Source organism: Ovis canadensis, chromosome 7 (genome assembly GCF_042477335.2).
Source record: "Ovis canadensis isolate MfBH-ARS-UI-01 breed Bighorn chromosome 7, ARS-UI_OviCan_v2, whole genome shotgun sequence".
In the NCBI taxonomy this organism is placed as follows: Eukaryota; Metazoa; Chordata; class Mammalia; order Artiodactyla; family Bovidae; genus Ovis; species Ovis canadensis.
The window spans coordinates 46,666,209-46,686,847 of record NC_091251.1 but is presented as its reverse complement, the minus strand read 5'-3'; the positions used below and the strand labels follow the sequence as shown (position 1 = coordinate 46,686,847).

At 36.1% G+C, this 20,639-nt stretch overlaps 1 protein-coding gene across 1 annotated transcript in view; it reads right to left on the bottom strand.

Annotated features, from left to right (window-relative positions):
- Window positions 1-20,639, bottom strand: part of KNL1 (kinetochore scaffold 1) — a 63,168-nt gene that overhangs the window by 2,672 nt on the left and 39,857 nt on the right. The window contains 9 exon segments of the mRNA XM_069597814.1: window positions 221-289; window positions 2,985-3,085; window positions 3,536-3,637; window positions 4,872-4,911; window positions 5,072-5,149; window positions 10,185-10,272; window positions 11,278-11,394; window positions 12,213-12,303; window positions 14,403-14,518. Of these exon segments, the coding sequence (XP_069453915.1) occupies window positions 221-289; window positions 2,985-3,085; window positions 3,536-3,637; window positions 4,872-4,911; window positions 5,072-5,149; window positions 10,185-10,272; window positions 11,278-11,394; window positions 12,213-12,303; window positions 14,403-14,518 (802 nt within the window).

Genomic DNA, 20,639 nt, shown 5'->3' with positions numbered 1-20,639 from the left:
AGTAATAATTTTTTAAAATTTCTTTTAAAGCCCATACAATATTTAGAACAATTCTCAAGCAGTTTTTGGTCTAATACACATTTCTAATTATTATTGTTGTTTATATTTAATTTAGTATGTAAAAGAGTTCTCAAGGAACAATATACACTTATTAAATAATTTAATTAATATTAAATAAATTTCCAAAAGAGTTTTGTTGGATTAAATGTTCTGAACTTACCATCTAACAGAGATTGAAAATTCAGATCAACAATCTTCCTAGAAGCCTTGCCCAGGAAAGGGAGACCAACTAGGAAAAACCAGCACAAAAACAGTATTTCTTTTTATCATCTGATTTAAAGCCACATACAACCCAGTACTTTAGAATCCTATTCTTTCTGGGTAGCAGGATTTTTTCATAGATAGTTGAAGCTTTATCCCTGAATCATACTATTCTCTGTGTATGTAAAGGTTCCCCTGAGAACACTGAACTATATTAACTGGCAGGCCTTTAAGGAAATTTAAGGTGTGGGACAGTTTTGTAAATTTATCAGGGCCTCCTCCTTTGAACCCTAACTTCTGTGCAAAAATAATATTCTTTTTAGGAATCATATAAAGAAGACGACTACAACCTCCCTATACCTATTATCTTTGTAAAAATACAGTGAAAACAATTTATGCTTTTAGCATCACAGTAATTTTAGCCACTCCAGTATTCTTGCCTGGGAAATCCCATAGACAGGGGAGTCTGGCGGGCTATAGTGAATAGGGTCACATAAGAGTTGGATGTGACTTAGCAACTAAATAACAGCAATGCATTTTAGGTAGCTAGGAGAGCTGATTGTTCTTCCATACACCAGAGTTATCTCTTGTCTCTAAGATTGATTCTTTTCACTCTGTTGAATATTATCTATGCGTTAGGCACTGAGGATATGCTAGTGAGACAAACAAACATGATCAACCTATGCTCTAAAGAATTACAGCTCAGGGGGACACACAGATAATTGCACTAATCAACACACCAAGAACTACAAACTATAATAAGCACAATAAAGAAAACTGCATGAAGCAATGAGAACATATGCCAGGAGGGCAAATAGCAAAGGGAGTGAGTAAAAGAAGAGTCAAGGAAAACTTTCCTGAGAAAGTGATAATTTAGTTGAGCTCTAAAGGACTATTAGTAGACATTTACTTAGTGAAGAGGAGGTGCTATGGTCTGAAAATTCATAGGCTGAAAACCTAATGCCCACTGTGATAGTTGTAGGAGGTGGGAACTTGGGAGGTGCTTAGATCATAAGGATGGACCCCTTATGAATGGGATTAGTGCTCCTAAAACAAAGACCTTGAAGAGCTAGCTAGTTATGTGAGGATACAATGAAGAGTCTGCAGCCTGGAAGAGGGCCCTTGCCTGACCATACTGGCACCCATATTTTGAGCTTCCAGCCTCCAGAACTGTGAGAATAAATTTCTGTTGTTTATAAGCTACTCAGTGTATGGTATGTAAAATTTTATATTTTAAAATTTTCTCTAGTTGCAGCATGCAGGCCTCTCTTGTTGTGGAACATGGGTTCTAGGATGTGCTGGTGGCTCCGTAGTTTCGGTGCATGGACTTAGCTGTCTCAAGGGTGTGGGATCTTAGTTCCCCAGCCAGGGATTGAACCCATGTCCCTTGCACTGGAAGGCAGATTCTTTACCACTGGAAGTCCCAGTTTATGGTATTTTTAAAATGGCAACCCAAAAGGACTAAGACAGGGAAAAAGTTTCCAGGCATAAGAAACATCAGGATGAATGTCCTGAGGTAGGATGGAATATGACTGAACACGAAAGACCATGATCTTTTAAAGAAGTGAAAGAAATTCACTGTGGCCGATGTGCAGAGAACAGTGTAAGATGAGGAAGGAAAAGGAGGAAAAATTCAATTCATTCAGGGCTTTACAGGTTATAAGCATTCTGATTATCAGTTTAAGAGTAGGAGGTACATGATAAAATTTTCAACAATTACTATAGCTACAGGAAGGAGAAAGAAATAGAGGGGGAAAGAAAAAGTTCCAGAAAGACTACCTATAGCGTTATTGTACAGATTGGAGGTATCTCTTGGCAGAAGAGACACAAAATAGTAGATGAATGTTAAATCTGAATCAGTAAGTCTTACTCATAATTTAGATATGCCAGGTAAAGAAGAAAGAGGTATAGAGTTATTCCTAACTTTTAATTTCGGATCTGAACAGAAGTTGATGGTATTCATTTAGAAAAGGAACTTTTTTTGGAGGGTGAGGGGGCGTTGTTCTACACGATTTACAGGATTTTAGTTTCTCAACCAGGGACTGAACAATGGTAGTAAAAGCGCAAGTCCTAATCACTGGACAGACAAGGAATTCCCAGGAATGTTTAAGGAGAACTGGGCTTGGAGGCTGAGAAATTATAAAGATTCAAAGTTTCAATTTGGCCATGTTCACCCAGGGCTGGCCATGCTGAAGCTGTTTCAAGAGAAGAGACCTAAAGATACTGACAGGAGATTATAACAAAATAGCTAGGATTCTATTAAATTACCATCTAGTGATGTTTACCAATTTTGATAAACCTACCAATCAATACAGAGAGAATTTCCAATTAGCTTTTTGGGTTAACTTATGTATATCAAAAACCCAGTCAAGAATCATCAACATTAGGAGCAAATCCTCCATCACAACAGAGACAGATGGGAAAAAAGAAATCAGAGTAAATAGATGTGAAGAGCATGTTGATCCATTTTTCTGGATAGGCAAAATTTCTATTATCTAATGTAATTCAACAAAGGGCAACTTTCACTAGCTGGTTTTTTACTTTTTATTTAATAAAATAAAATTCTATTATCACTAAATAAAGTGATTGCCTCTTTTAAGATTTTCAGCAGTACTTTCGTCATGTCAATACATGTTAATATTGTATTAAAACAAAGTATGAATCTTTAGTAAGTTTAACCATATATTTATCTGCAGAGGAATTATCTTATTCTTGCTACTTACCTACTGGCTCTCCAAAGGTAATGATGAGTTCTATTGTGTCATAAAGAAAGGTGAATACAGCTTGATCATCACTCCACTCAATGACATCCCATTCAGACAAGCTGAATAAAGAGAAAAAACAAAAAAACATTTTAAGATAAAAGAAGAGAGTTAAGTTCTTCTACCATCTGAATAGTACCATCAGCAGCTACTGGAGTTTTCTACTGGCTTGGGAGACATTCATTACTCTAATTCCAATACTGTGAATGTACAAACTTATGCTTTTGAAAGAAATAAGAACTGACTCAATTTTGAGTTATTTTTCAGAGAAAAGCCAAGTCTAGGCAATATAAAATATTAAATATCTTAACATTACAAATTTCATAGCTCTCCCACCTTGTATACTTTCAGCTTACTGTTGAGTATATTAATTCTTCTTTTTGAGAATACATTGCATTATAGGTTAAAAACAGTGATACACATTACAAACACATGTCAACTGTACTAGTAGACTGAGACAACCACAATGGTACAGGATAAAACACAAATTAATGCTGCCTGTTTTCCCTTACCTCAATTGATCCAGCAACTCTTCAGTTCTCCTTGTTTGTTTTTGCACAAAGTCTAATTGAGCAAGGATCTGCTCTTTCTGTATTTCCAGCTCTAAGAAATTTCTGCAAATCAAACCAGGTATTCACAGAAAGATAACGTCACTGCTAGAGAATTCAGACATCATTAAAATAAAAGTTTATGACAAAAAGCCATGTGCTAAATGGCTCCCCAGTGAGGTGAGTGATGTATATTTTTGCATTTTTAGGTTTTTTTTTTAATAAACATTAAACTAGAAGTGTGAGTCTATTACTAAAATTTACATTTTCCCCCCACCCCATCCCACCCCTCTAGGTTGTTACAAAACACTGAGCTCCCTGTTTTATACAACACTTCCCATTACTGATCTATTTTACATATGGTAATGTATGTTTCAATGCTAGTCTCATAATTCATCCTATCCTCTCCTTCGTCTGTTGTGTCTAAAGTCCGTTCTCTGTGTCTATGTCACTATTTCCGCACTACAAACAGGTTTGTCAGTACCATTTTTCTAGATCCCATATATATTTATTAATATACAGTATTTGTTTTTCTCTTTCTGACTTAATTCACTCTTTCTAACAAGCTCTAGATTCATCCACCTCACTAGAACATGTATCCTTATGGCTGATTCACACTGTTGTATGGCAGAAGCTAACACAATATTGTAAAGCAATTATCCTCCAATTAAAAATAAATTAACAAAAACTAACCTCAAAAAAATTTTAATTTTTATTTTGATGTTAAAAATGTAAGCATAATGTAGACCATAAGAATGCCCACCTCAAAAATGCCATAATTTTGGTGCATACATTTGGTTTTGTTTAGCTTATTAGAGCTAAACAGAATTTATATTTTGTTAGTCATTTTGCTAGCATCAATTTAATTTTAGCTAAATTATTATCACCTATCAAGTTAATGTTTCCAGTTGGAATTTAACTGGCTTTGTCATTATTTGTATTTGATTTCTTTGAGTCTTATAGTTAAATAAGATCCACAGTATAAGAAACACATACCTCATTTTTTATTTATTTACACTTAAGTGTCATATAAAAGCAGTTTAATGCTAGATTTTCTTTAACAGGATCCTGATATTACACAAGCTTGAGAACTACTGCCTTGGATTAATGCTCTGTAAGCAATAAATGCTTAGAGAATACTGCTAAGATGGCCTCCAAGGTCAAGTGCAAAGTGGAGTAGAAGCCCTGGCTCAACCTTCGTCAATATTCATGTTCTCAGTCTTGTCAGTTTCTGGAGGTAGGAAATCACTTAACCATGTGGAGGTTGGCATATTTTCTAACACTCAAACTGAAGGCTAACCTTTGAAGCTTTTCTTCCTCAGTTTTCAGCTGTTCCAGTTCTTTGAAAAGAAAAACAAAAACAAAATGATCAGAATGTACACATTAAAATACTGGTAAAAAAATCATCTGTTTTATTGAAAAGTCTATCTCATTAATATCATTTAAATAAAAAACTCAGAGGATTTTTTCCCCATTTACCTCCCTAATTAAATCAGTTACCTTTTTCTGCAGCTCTCACTTCAGAATTCAGTTCTTCAACAGGACTGTCTTTCTGTTCATCCTCCAAATTCTTAGTTTCTAAAATAGACCATGGATTAAAGTAACTCAGTCAAAAATAACTGAACAACCAGAGATGAAAAGAAGAGATGGTCCCAAAATGTCATGTTAAGAATATTTCACAAGCATTTATCTTAACCCACCTTTTCCTTGACAAAAAAGCATTGAGATACAATAGTAATTTTATAAGACTTGTTCTAGTGACAGATGGAAATTTTTTATATATAATTTGCATACATCAAAATTGTTAGGCAACCCCATGGACTAAGCAGGAACCATACACATATATAAATGCACACACACATATTTAAATTTATTTCTGATACCTTGGAATCATCCTTAAAAGCCTCTCTCCCCACATCCAAACCAACCTTAGACTTTTACCTCAGATATATTTTCTGAATCTACTTTTTTCCTTCACCACTACCAAGTTCCCTTTATATAAGCTATTGTTCTTTATTAACCATACCATCCAAAAACTGCTTAACTTCTTAATTTACAGCCAATGCTTAACACCCTTCAAATGGCTATTCACTGGTCTCAGAAAAAGTCAAAACTCCTTAAGAGGCCCTCCTTGACCCGGTCCCTAAAGCTGGCATCTCCAGCTTTATCTCAGACTATGTTCCCATTTGTTCTCTCTTTTCTAGCCACATTTGCCTTATTTCAGATCCTTTTACTTGGTATATTCTTTTCCATAGAAAGGCTCCTGCCTGTGTTATTCATATTGAACAGTCTGCTTTTTCCTCCCTTCTCACTTTAGCCCCGACTTATTCTTCAGACCTTGGCTTAAATGCCACTTCCTCAAAGGGAAGCCTCTCCTGAACTGACAGATTTCTACTTCAGGAGCTTACGGCACCGTGGAACCACTCTTCCACAGCAGTTACCATAAAACTAATTAATGCTTATAATCTTTCCTCAATATTGCAAAAGCAAATTGTCAAATCAAAACATATTTGAATGTGATCTCCTATAATCTGAAACTGAAATAGCATCGAAGCTCTGTATAGTACTGTAAAAAATTAAAGTATGGAAGCCTTTCTTAATGTATGAATGTTTGAATTAAAAGATAGTAATGGGAGAATTGACAAATTAAAAAAAAATACTCCACAAAGGCATAAAGTTTTGTTTTTAATCACTACAGTAGTCTTAGCACCAAACACTATACAAGGCACATGATAGGTACTTCGTAATTTGCTCAAGGAGTAATGAAGAAAGGAGACAGAAATAGAGAGCCATTCAGTAGCAGCTAGAGAAAGAGTGTGATTGTTGGTACTTTTAAAGGTGAGAAATGAATATATTCAGTGGAGGAGGCAGAGAGGTTGTAAATGCAAGAGATAAGGGAAAGTCAGTGTGATAAGATTCCTGAGAAGACAAGAGAGGCTGCAATTCAAAGTTTAGGTGGAGAGATTGATCTTAGGGAAAAGAAAGGAAGGATGAAAGAATGGATACAGATATATAAAAGTTTGGTTTGTTTTGTAGCAGGAAGTTTAGAAATTTTGGCCTTAATGGCTTCTATTTTTTTTTTTATAAGTGAAAAGACAAGGTAATGAACAAAGGGGTGTGATAGTCTAAGTCTATGGACTTCATATATTTATTACCAGTTCAATGGAGAAAATATACACCAGGCACTTTTTCTGTGCAAAGCATAGTGCTAAGAACTTTGAAGGATATGGAGAAAAATAAAAGCTGATCTTTGCCCCCATGGAGCTTACAAATTAGATAGGAAAGTAAACTATATAGAAGTAACTATAATTACAATTAGATATGATAGGTACAATAAAATAGTCATAGCAGCTCAAGAGAGAGAACACTATACCTTGGTAAAAAATATAAGGAGAATGTATTAGGCAAACACAAAGTGGCAGAACTGCATAGAAATGACAAGATTTGGTTGGAATTTAGAATGCGTAAGGGAATAATAGTAAAAATCATGTAAGAAGGGAATATCTGAAAATGATGGTTGAGAACGCTAAATGTTAAGCTCAGGAGTTTGGACTTTATTTTGTAATAAATGGAAAGGCAGAAGTTTTTCAGGGTAGTAACATAAAAGAAAAGGTGGCAAGAATTCATGGAAGAACTATACAGAACAGATCTTCATGACTCAGACAACCACGATGGTGTGATCACTTACCTAGAGCCAGACACCCAGAGTCTGAAGTCAAGTGGGCCTAAGGAAACATCACTACGAACAAAGCTAGTGGAGGTGATGGAATTTCAGGTGAGCTATTTCAAGTCCTAGAAGATGATGCTATGAAAGTGCTGCACTCAATATGCCAGCAAATTTGGAAAACTCAGTAGTGGCCACAGGATTGGAAAAGGTCAGTTTTCATTCTAATCCCAAAGAAAGGCAATGCCACAGAATGTTCAAACTACTGCACAATTGCACTCATCTCACACACTAGCAAAGTAATGCTCAAAATTCTCCAAGTGACGCTTCAACAGTATGTGAATTGTGAACTTCCAGATGTTCAAGCTGGATTTAGAAAAGGCAGAGGAGCCAGAGATCAAACTGCCAACATCTGCTGGATCATAGAGAAAGAGAGTTCCAAGAAAACAGCTACTGCTTTATTGACTATGCCAAAGCCTTTGACTGTGTGGATCACAACAAACTGGAAAATCCTTAAAGAGATGGAAATACCAGACCACCTGACCTGCCTTCTGAGAAATCTGTAGGCAGGTCAAGAAGCAACAGTTAAAACTGGACATGGAACAACAGACTGGCTCCAAACTGAGAAAGAAATACGTCAAGGTTGTATATTGTCACCCTATTTATTTAACTTATATGCAGAGTACATTATGCGAAATGCCGGGCTAAATGAAGCACAAGCTGGAATCCAGATTGCCGGGAAAAATATCAATAACCTCAGATATGCATATGATACCACCCTTATGGCAGAAATTGAAGAGGAACTGAGGAGCCTCTTGATGAAAGTAAAAGAGAATAGTGAAAAAGCTGGCTTAGAACACAACAGTCAGAAAATGAAGATCATGGCATCCAATCCCATCATGGGTCCCATCCAATCCCATCACCTCATGACAAATAGATGGAGAAACAATGGAAACAGTGACAAACTTTATTTTGGGGGGCTCCAAAATCACTGCAGATGATGACTGCAGGCATGAAATTAAAAGATGCTTGCTCCTTGGAAGAAAAGCTAAAACTAACCTAGACAGCATATTTAAAAGCAGAGACATTACTTTGCCAACAAAGATCTGTCTAGTCAAAGCTATGGTTTTTTCAGTAGTCACGAATGGATGGGAGAGTTGGACCATAAAGAAAGCTGAGTGCCAAAGAATTATGTTTCCGAACCATGGTGTTGGAGAAGACTCTTGAGAGTAACTGGGACTGCAAGGAGATCAAACCAGTCCATCCTAAAGGAAATCAGTCCTGAATATTCATTGGAAGGACTGATGCTGAAACTCCAATACTTTGGCCACCTGAGAAGAACTGACACACTGGAAAAGACCATGATGCTGGGAAAGATTGAAGGCAGGAGGAAAAGGGGACAACAGAGGAGATGTTTAGATGGCATCACCAACTCAATGGACACGAATTTGAGCAGGCTCCAGGAGCTGGGGATGGACAGGGAAGCCTGGTGTGCTGCAGTCCCTGGGTCACAAAGAGTTGAACACAACAGTGACTGAACTGTGACAGAACAGTGACAGTGTCAGAACTGAACAGTGACAGAACTGAACATAATGAATACTGTCCTTTATAATTATTAATCCTGCAGCAATGTAAAGGTTGGACTGGAAAGAGACAGAATGAAATTAAGAGCGTAGAAAGATTAGTTAGAAGATCTGAAATAGCACATGTCAGAATTAATGATAGTGTTAATGGGAGCAGGGAAGAATACAGAAGATATTGAAGCAGATATAATAGGATTTGATAAGAGAAACTCAAAGACAGTAAAGGTTATGAGCCTTTTACAATTTGTAAGAATGGTGACACTGTTAATACAAATGAGAAGTATCACAGACAACAAATTTTTAGATATTATTTTGAAAATGGAAGACAATAACTTCCATTTTTTCATATAATGTTTAAGGTGCTTAAAGGACACTTTTGTTGAAAGGTTCAGCAAGAAGGGGAAATATTAAGTCTGGAACTGAAGAGAAAGAGAAAGATGCCCTCATGCAAAATGGTTACAAGTCACTTGAAGGCAAAAATCTAGGACATCCCGGGTGGTCCAGTGGATAAGATTCCAAGCTTCCAATGCACGGGGCTCAGGTTCCATCCCTGGTTGGGGAACCAAGATGCCACATACCGTAACTAAGCCTGCATGCCACAACTAGAGAAGCCAGCACACAGCAGTGAAGACCCACAGCAGCCTAAATAAATAAACATTTAAAAATGGGCAAAAATCTGTGTATATATTTTTCCTGACACTAAGTACAGTATCTGGCAGGTAGTAAGTAGGTGCTGAACAAATGCTAGATGAATTTAACTGAATTTGGGAATCATTCATATAAACATAATTGTTTAGGCAAATGAAAGCATTAGGGGAGAAAATATAGAAATGAATAGATGAATGCTACACAAGGGCTTAGTTAGATAAGGGACAACAGAGGAGCTAAAAGAAACAGTCAGGAGAAAAGAATAGTATCAAGATAGAGCAATACCATAGAGTTCAGGGACAAGAATGTTTCAGGAAGAAAAGAAGAATCAGCAGTGTCAAATACTGAAAGAGATTTAGATGGCTAAGGACTGAGAGCGACCAAATTTGATGATTACGTGAAATTTTGTGATCTTTGAAAAAGCGGTTTCAAGATAAAACTAACAAGTCGGGATAATGAGAGACCAAACTGAAAGGATAAATAAGTTCATTTATTAAAAAACAACACAAGATTACGGTCTAAGTTATGAAGAGTTTTCCAAAGAGACTTATTATTTTGGGTATCTCTTGATTATATGAATGACCACAGTAAAGGAGTTGCTCTAATTTAATGTCTCAAGCTGCTAAATACCAGGCTTCAGCATAGTGTTACTAGCAAAGTAGGGAAGGATTTAGATACAATTAAATTTTCTTTTGGAAAAGTATTCAAGATATTTTACCTATTTCCACCTCGGTGAGACAGTTATCAATCTTCTTAAGTATATTGTCCATCTCATTTATCCTTTTATGAAGTTTCTCTCTCTCACTCTAAACACACAATATCATAGACTGTCAAGTTAAACCTCAAAACAAAACATTATAACATTATAAACAGTTCAAACTGCTAACATCACTGCTACGTCTGATTTATGATCAAGCAAATCTTTTTGTTTGTTTGTTGTTATTTTCATTTTGGCTGTGCAGTGCAGCATGCGGGATCTTGGTTTCCAACCATGGACTGAACCATGCCCCGTGCAGTGGAAGTGCAGAGTCTTAACCACTGGACCACCAGGGAAGTCCCATGAACAGGCAAATCTAAAAGATTGAAACTTCTAGTCTTGTCTTAAAAAAAGTTTTTTAAACATACATAACAGATTAATATTAATTCATATTTTATATTTATTCTATATTTCTATGTAATATATATAACAGAGTTTATAAAAATGATCTATGGTCAAATAAATTTGGGAAACACTAATCAAATAGAATTATAGCATTTTTTCTTTTTAGACCAAAAAAAAAAAAAATTTCTGGCCTTAGACTTTAATATGCTAGCTATTATATTTCGTCAAAAGAGCGTCACTGTATGTAACACTTCCCAGACTTATTTGCCAATGAAAAGTTTTTTCATGTAGGACCTTTCTTCAAGGATGACCATTTTGGAAAATGCTATTTTTTTAAAAATACATGCATACACATGCATAGCTGAGTATGGACTATGAGAAGATAATACCAGAGCAAAGTCCTTAGCAAAGGAAGATCATAATTCTATATTGTTTTATTTCAATATATATAATTTGAGATGAGACATACACCCCTATTAGTAAATATATTCTAGAATTACTCAAGATGCCAGGATTTACTATATTCTAGAATTACTCAAGATGCCAGGATTTACTACTTTCCTTAAACTGACCCTCACTTCTTAAGAACAATTTTCAGTTTTTGCCCAACTCTCATTCACATGTCTCCTAAGGAACATTCTTCATATTCCACAATCACTATAAAGTAATTTTAATAGGTATTTCTAAGCTCTTCATGGTCTCAAATTACCTGAGCTGACTGCACCAGCTTGCTGTATAGAGCCACTTTTCCTTGGTGAGTAAACACTTTAGTCATCTTGGTAAAACGTGATTTTATTTTGTTCAAGTAAATTCCAAAGGCCTTCAGCTGTAAAGTCAAAGATTACACTGCATTGAAACAAACGAGTTAGAAAAGGCAAATGGTCTGGGAAGGCTGGTTCAGCTGCTACGTGCTAAGATTTGCCCATCCTAGACTATGATTCCTAAGGCTTATTTGCAAATTTAATTTCACTTAATAGGTTAAGTCCAGAACCAAAGATTTCAACTTTAATTCCAGTTGAATAATTCCAGTACAAAATTCATTTATATTACAAATTAGAAAATGACAGGTTCTTTAGTTAATAAAACTTCAATAAGGGCAAATATAAAATGAGTTGCTTATTTAATCAATTAAAGTCTATCTCTTCCCTACCTAAATCTAAGTGAAAAGCGAACAAGAAGGGAACTCTAAATTTCAAATGTATTTCATATATTAAATTGATCATGTAAGAAGTGTAAGATTCTATACTAATAATCATTCATATATAATAAAATCTTACTGACATATTATACCTGAGAAGTAAACTAAAGAACTCACCACTAATTATCAAGTGTGAGTGTGTGTATGTGTGTGAGTGCTTAGTCGCTCAGTTGTGTCCTACTCTTTGTGACCCCATGGACTGTAGCCCTCCAGGTTCCTCTGCCCATGGAGACTGTCCAGGCAAGAATACTAGAATGGGTTGCCATGCCCTCCTCCAGGGGATCTTCCCGACCCAGGAACTGAAGTGAGGTCTCCTGCATGGCAGATAGATTCTTTACCAGCTAAGCTACCAGTGAAGTCCAATTATCAAGAAAAAAGGTACTAATTTCACAATAAACATTGTAATGACTATACTGATTCCCATTCAGAAAATGAGACAAAAGTACCTCCTCATCAGAGCAGTGTTTCATTTTTTCCCACAGGTTCCTATTTATATCAGTTAACAGTTTATCTTGGTTCAGTGCAGAAAGCTTTAATCTAAGTAGAGAAAAGTTAATTAGCAGAGTTCAGAAGTCAACCTGAATGATTCAGTTCAGATCTACAGGCATACTTAATTTTTCCTAGTTCTTTTCTACATAAAGAGGGGAATTCACTCAGGAATAGTGGCCAGTCTGACTATTTCAACACTTGTAGAACAGTTCAAGAATGTTATGATTCAAAAAAAATTTCCCTCCCAAATAGAATTCTCATCTCAATGCAGCAACTTGTTCCAAAATGAAAATACTGTTTTGGTCAAGAAGCTTATTTGGTTAATGAATACACTGTTCAATAAAGTTCTTGGTGAAATGAAAAATATGTCTTTTATTTTTACTTAAAACCAAACAAACTTTTTGGTCAACTCAATATGTTGCTTATAAAGAATCCTTTAAGGGCTTGTGAATGCATAATTGTTGGAAAGTTGTAGCTATTAAGTTAAAGTTTCCAATTCCGTTCAGCATTAATAAAAGTAGCAAAGTTACCTAGTTAATAAGTATAGGGAATAAATTTTTATCAGAGTTAGAAGATATTATAAACAGGCACATAGGTACAAAAGCAAATAGTAGAGCACATCTAAACAAACTTTTCATTCTATGCAATGAATCTATTTTATTCAAAATAAAACATTCTTAGACAAATCCTGAGACACCCAACTCTTAAATAACATGAAGGTAAGAAACTTGTCTTGTTCAGGGATGAACCCCAGGATTTAGTACTGCGCCTGACACTCAGTAGGTGCTCAGTACTTCATTCAATGAACAAGCCAGAAACAGGCAAATCTGCAGTACTATAATTTAACAGCATCTTAACTTTCTAGTTTTAGAACTATGAAAAGTGAAAGTGAAAGTCGCTCAGTTGTGTCCGACTCTTAGCAACCTCATGGAGTATACAGTCCGTGGAATTCTCCAGGCCACAATACTGGAGTGGGTAGCCTTTCCCTTCTCCAGAGGATCTTCCCAACCCAGGGATCGAACCCAGGTCTCCTGCATTGCAGGTGGATTCTTTACCAGGTGAGACACAAGGGAAGCCCTTTAAAACTATAATTCCCTTTACTTATTGAGGTAACATTGGTTTAAGACACTGGTTTAAAACACTGGTTATATGTTTCATGTGTACATTATATTTTGACATCTATGTACACTACAGTGTGTTTACCACCAAAAGTTTTAAAACTACATGATTCTTAAAAGATTACTTCATTTCTTTTCTGTTTGTTAGACTGGTTCAAATTCAGTTTGACAGTTCTAGATAAGTATGATATAAACACTGCCTTGAGTTGCAAGGTTTGGTTTACCTGTGAAAATCTAGATATACCTAATTTGTAAATTAGTCTGCTGCATCTACTAACACCAAACCACTGAGCTACAGTCTTGATTAAAACCATGTTCTTTTATAAATGCAAACTAAGAGCAAATGTGATAAAACTATAAACCCAAAGGCAATCTTACTTTTAGGCACTATATAAATCTCTAAAGGGTACTATCTTCTTCTTTTAAACATGTTATTTTGGAATTTATGATATCATAATCTAATAATTATTGCTTATAAGGACCTTTGTTGTCATCGTTTAGTCACCAAGTCATGTTCAACTCTTTTGTGACCCCATGGCTATAGCCTGCCAGGCTCCTCTGTCCATGGAATTTTCCAGGAAAGAATACTGGAGCGGGTTGCCATTTCCTTCTCCAGGGGAACTTCCCCACCCAGGGATTAAACCTGAATCTCCTGCTTGGTAGGTGGATTCTTTACCCCTGAGCCACCTGGGAATCCCTATTAAGGACATACTCTTTGCTGAGAATGACATGCAAACTTCTTATATATACTACTTCTACTGCTCATTATATACACTACTTCTACACTACTAAGTAGGTATTATTATCCTCAACTGATGAATGTGAAAATGAAGGTTAAATAACTTACATAAGTAGCCAAGAGTTGAACTTTCATCTGACAACAAAACTGAAATTCTTTCCCATATACTATATTACACTGCCAATTAATACGGTCAGCTTTTCTTATGCCAGTGTTATTCTAATCAAAATCTTGTCACACAGATTATTCACCCATCCAACAAAACACACAAAAGATGGAAACTTTCATACTCTTCAATCTTCTGGCAAAGAGCTTCACAATCTTCTTTATAAATCTGTATCTTGGGTCGGTAAACATATTGACTTAACATCAGGTCTTCCAGAATAGGTGATGTGTTTACAGTAAACTGAAAAAAAAAAAAATCGCTTAAAACTGGTATTTGAGGACCAAACCATGTGCAAGGACTGTTAAGAGTCTCAAACAGTGCTTGAGACGTGAGTGCTTACTTTTACAAGTTCTACAAAGGAAAAATGGAAAACTTTAAATTCATATACCTAGTAAGCTACAGTTGGAATTTGAAATAAAGTCTCTGACAACAAAGTCCATTTCCCACAGATGTTTAGAGGAACCGTGGAAGTTCCACACATAGGCTTATAAGTGATTTGAAAATGTTTATGCATTTGTATAAACACCTCAGTAAACTTGCGTGGGAGAGAGAAATGGTTATACATTGTTTTTTTTTAATTCATTTCTTAATTAAAGGATAATTGCTTTGCAGAATTTTGTTTTTGGTCAAACCTCAATATGAATCAGCCATGGGTATACATATATCCCTCCCTTTTGAACCTCTCTTCCATCTCCCGCCCTACCCCACCTCTCTAGATTGATACGGAGACCCTGTTTGAGTTTTACACATTGTTTTAAAACTATCAATATCTGAAAATTCAAACTTATAAAAAACCTCTTTATTGAAAGAAAAAAAAAAGATGCCAGTTTCCAAGATTATTCTTTTCTATTCTCATTCACTAGCCCTGATCCTTACTTCTATCCCAGGTTAAACTCAGACTTTTCTGCCATACATAAAATGAAGCAGTAAAAATCTGGTTATTTTAAAAAATGTATTACAATGTCTTTTGGACATTTTTTAAATGTCTTATAGCTCTAACCCAATGACTTTCTGATGTCCCTAATGCAGTGTTGGAAAAACCAAGTTAGCCTATTACATATAAAATCCAAAGAAAACACTACAAATGTCCATTATTCACAGGCAGTATGGCACAGAATAGGTCATTTTAGCATTCTAGGTTTTGGCCTCATCTATAATATGGGTACAATATTGACCAACCTCTTAAGATCAAAGTAAAAGTTTTTTAAAAAGGTACCAAAGTTCAGGGCCTGCTAAATAATCTAACAAACTTTAGTTTCCTCTCATTCTCTCCTTTCAGTTGATAAATTAAAAGGAAATACAAATGAGGTTTTAATTTCATTTCTCTATCTGTAACTAGTTTTCTAACATGTTGTCAAAGTGTAAAAAGGTGCTAAAGGCAATGATTACTGATGACTCTCTTTCTTAAAAAGTAGTTTTAAGGCTAAATTTATAAAGAAAAATCAAACCTCTATACTTCTCAAAGAAATCAGGCCTCCTTGGGAAAATGGCTGACTGTCTTTCATATAGGAGCCAAATACTTGATAAAGGAATTTTTTTTTTACAGAAGTATTTGGACATAATATGGAAAAATGAAGAAAATTACAATATCACTACTTTACAACTCCTCTAATAAATTGCTAGATCTATATAATGATAACTTAATGGTGATCATCACCAGACATTAACTCCTGACGGAAGGACAAGTATAAAGTAAACTTGGAAAACAAAAACATGTCATCTGATAAAGCCTCTGCCGATATACAGAAAATACAAAGGACAGAAGGACACGTTAAAACGAAAGTTAGGGTATGTATAATGGGCAAAACACATACTTAGCAGAGTATGGAAAAATCTGGTTTCCTCCAAAACAAAAAAAGAGGAGAGAGAAGGGAGATGGGGGGAGAGAGGGTTATTGAAGGGGACTTTATACTTTAAAAGATAATTAAGAAAGAGCTATCAATCTCATTTGGGTTGCAGTTTAACAAACTGGAAAATAATGCAGACAATCAGGGAAATATAATACTGACTGAATAATTAATCACTTAAAGATAAGATTATCATATTTGGACATAGTTTAAAGAATCCTCATCTTTTCACGGATACACACTGAAATACAGATAAATTGATGATACCTGGGATTTCCTTCAAAATAACCAGATGGGGAGGTAGGGAAATATAGAGACAAGGGTTGATAGTTTTTTTTTCAAGTCTTTACTGAATTTGTTACAACATTGCTTCTGTTTTATGTTTTTGTTTGGCCCTGAGGCACGTGGATCTTAGCTCCCCAAGGAGGGAACAAACTTGTATTCCCTGCATTGGAAGGCGAAGTCTTAACCACTGGACTGCCAGGGAAGTCCCAGAAGTTTATAATTTTTGAAGTTTGGTGATAGATACATGAGAAGTTCATTAAACTATTATCTACTTTTGTATATGTTTGAAAATTCCTATAACAGCTCAATTTTTTTTCTTTAAAGAGTAAGGTTTCTCTTGAACCTTCATAACCACAAAGTGAAACACAGGACTATGTTCCCAGAGATTCACCAGGAATGTCAAATGCAAAGGATATCAGGCTTATGCACTGTGGATACAACTGAATGCAACTGCCATTGCTGTAATGCAATACATGGGTTAAACTGCTGCTCCTTGTGTCCAGGACTACATGCACAAGTCACTCCCTTCCCTTGCCTTATCTATTTTGATTAAGTGCCCAGTTTATGCACTATCAGCTCTTAGATATTTCAGGCCTGGTAAGGGTACCTGCAATAGTTCCACAACTGCACTGAAAGGGAATGTTTGGTATGAAACATTCCTTGGGCATGCAGAAGGTCATGGGGCACTAACACAGAATCTTTTTTTTCCCTCAGTTTTATTGAGATATAACTGACATATAGCACTGTGTAAGTTTAAGATTTATAGCATAATGATTTGACTTATATGCATCATGAAATGATTATCACAAGTTTAATGAATATCTATCACATGGAACAATAGACATAGAACCATCCAAATAGGGAACCAGTACATCAAGGCTGTATACTGTTACCCAGCTAATTTAACTTATATGCAGAGTACATCATGTGAAATGCCGGGCTGGATGAAGCACAAGCTGGAATTAAGATTGCAGGGAGAAATATCAATAACCTCATTTATACAGATGACCACCCTTATCGCAGAAAGTGAAGAACTAAAGAGCCTCTTGATGAAGGTGAAAGAGGAGAGTGAAAAAGTTGGCTTAGAACTCAACATTCAGAAAACTAAGATCATGGCATCTGGGCCGATCACTTCATGGCAAATAGATGAGGAAATAATGGAAACAGTGAGAGATTTTTTAGGGGGGGCGGTGCTCCAAAATCACTGTAGATGGTGACTACAGCCATGAAATTAAAAGACACTTGTTTCTTGGAAGAAAAGCTATGACCAACCTAGACAGCATATTAAAAAGCAAAGACATTACTTTGCCAACAAAAGTCTGTCTAGTCAAACCTATGGTTTTTCCAGTAGTCATGTATGGATGTAAGAGTTGGACTATAAAGAAAGCTGAATGGAAAAGAATTGATGCTTCTGAACTATGGTGTTGGAGAATATTCTTGAAAGTCCCTTGGACTGTAAACAGATCCAACCAGTCCATCCTAGAGGAAATCAGTCCTGAATATTCATTGGAAGGACTGATGCTGAAGCTGAAACTCCAATACTTTGGCCACCTGAGGCAAAGAACTGACTCATTAAAAAAGACCCTGATGCTTCGAAAGACTGAAGGCGGGAGGAGAAGGGGATGACAGAGGATGAGACAGTTGAATGGCATTACCAACTGGATAGACTTGAGTTTGAGTAAGCTCCAGGAGTTGGTGATGGGCAGGGAAGTCTGTTGTCCCTGGGTTGCAAAGAGTCGGACATGACTGAGTGAATGAAATGACTGAATGATCACCTCATACAGATACAAAATTAAAGAAATAGAAAAAAATTTTCCTTGTGATGAGAACTCATAGGATTTGCTCTCTTAACAACTTTTATATACAAAATACAACTGTGTTAACTGTATTTATCATGTTGTACTTTACATCCCTAGTGCTTATATATCTTATAATTGGAAGTTTGTACCTTTTGACTGCCTTGATCCAACTTCCCCTCTCCTCATCCCCACCTCCGGTAAACCACAAATCTGACCTCATTTTTTGAGTTTGTTTTTAAAATATAACTGACCTACAATACTATGTTACTAGTTCTTCTTACACAATATAGCAATATGGTATCTCTACATATTATCTTTAGCTGGTGCTACCAGCTGAACTCCTGCAACTGCACACACACATGGGTGCCAAACATACATCTCCCTGTCTGCCTCAAGAATGCCTCCCTAGTTCCAGCCTAAAGGAGACTCATGGTCATCTAAATCCTGTAACAGATGCCCATAGTTGTGAACGTCCTTTTCCACAGCCCATACATTACCCATTTCTTTGGCCCTTCTCTACTTTGGGGTTTTTTCTTAACTACTTTTTTTGGCTGCACCACATAGCATGTGTAATCTTAGTTCCCCAACCAGAGATGGAACCTGTGCCTCCTGCACTGGAAGCATGGAGTCTTAAATACTGGACTGCCAGGGAAGTCCCTACTGTGGGATTTTAAAATTTCTTTCCTGCTATTGCATGAACTCTTCTTACCATCTCTTTTTAAAATTTACTGAAATACAGTTGATTTGTCTTACCCTCTTGATGGTTCCTTCCCAGATATATTTCCCTAACTCTGCCTTTCCTGACCTCTACAAAGCCTGAGACCAAAGGGGAAGAGTCATACTAATTCATACTAATATTCCCTTGATTCATGCCTCAAAGATTAGCTTCCCAGATATCCTCCACTCTTCTACCCGGCCAGCAGCCTTTCTGTTTCTATGCTTCCCCTTTGCTTTCTCTGGCCCCTGGTACTGTTTCTGCATTTCCCAAGATTCTAGATACATACCTAGACACCTTTCTATTTCCCATCTGCAGCTGAGGCAAGGGGATTCTACAGGGAAGGGACACTATTATGGTGATGAGTATAATGAGGTTGGGGACCCAAAAGATGCGTATTTTTCTCCTTTCTATCTTTGATTTACTTTTCACCTTTAGATATCAATCCTCCTGTAATTGATTTCTTTCTAAACAGCTTTATTGAGATTTAATTTACACACCATATAATTCACTAAGTATGCAACTAAATGATTTATAAAATATATTCACAAGGTTGTGCAACATCATCACCAGCTAATTTTAGAGCACTTTCATTCCTCTAAAAGAAACCTTGTACCCATTGGCTGTCATTCCTTTCTCCTCCACCCCTATCTTAGCCTCAAGTAACCACTAATCAGTTCACTTTTTGGCTATTATGAATAATGTTCATGTACCAGTTTTTGTGTAGAGGTACATATTCAATTCTCTTAGGTAAATACCTAGAATTGGAATTGGTGGATCATATAATAGTTCTGTTTTAACTTTTTGAGGAAATATCCAGCTCTTCCAAAGTGGCTACACCATTTTACAAGTCTACCAGCAATGTATGAAAATTCCAGCCTCTTCACATCCTTGCCCAGCACTTGTTATTTTGTCTTTCTGGCTACAGGCATCCTAGTGGCTGTGAAGTGGTAACTTATTTTAATTTGTACTTCCTTTATCACTATTTTGCTAATTGTCCATTTGCATATATTCTTTGGAGAAACGTCTATTCTGATCCTTTGATATTTTTTAATCGGGTTATCTTTTTTTTAAAAAAATTTCTTTTTATTTATTTGGCTGCACTGGGTCTTAGCTGCAGCACATGGGTTTTAGTCCCCTGATCACGGATTTAACCCAGGCCCCCTGAGTTGGGAGCACTGAGCCTTAGCCACTGGACCACCAGAGAAGTCCCCAATTGGGTTATTTTTTTGAATTGTGAGAGTTCTTTAAATATTCTGGATACAAGGCTAAGTTGTATGATTTGCAAATGTTTTCTCCTGTTCTGTGGGTTGTGTTTGCTGTTTCTTAATGGTATCATTTGCAGCATACAAGTTTTAAATTTTGATGAAGTCCAATTTTTAATTTTGGCACTTGTGCTTTGGTGTTGTATAGGACTGATTTTTTAATGTATAATGTGAAGTATGGATCAAGGTTCATTTTTTCCTGTAGATAACCAACTGATTCAACACCATTATAGGAAAGGCCACTATTCTACAGTGGCATCTTCGTCATAAACCAAATAGTCATAAATGTGTGGGTCTATTCTTTAAAAGTTAGAAGTCATCTAGTCCTAGTGACAATTTTAATGGTAAACTGCAAACTAAAAATTTCATTGGTGGGAATTTCCTGGTTGTCCAGTGGTTAGGACTCCTCACTTTCATGGCAAAGGGTTTGAGTTCAATCCCTAATCAGGG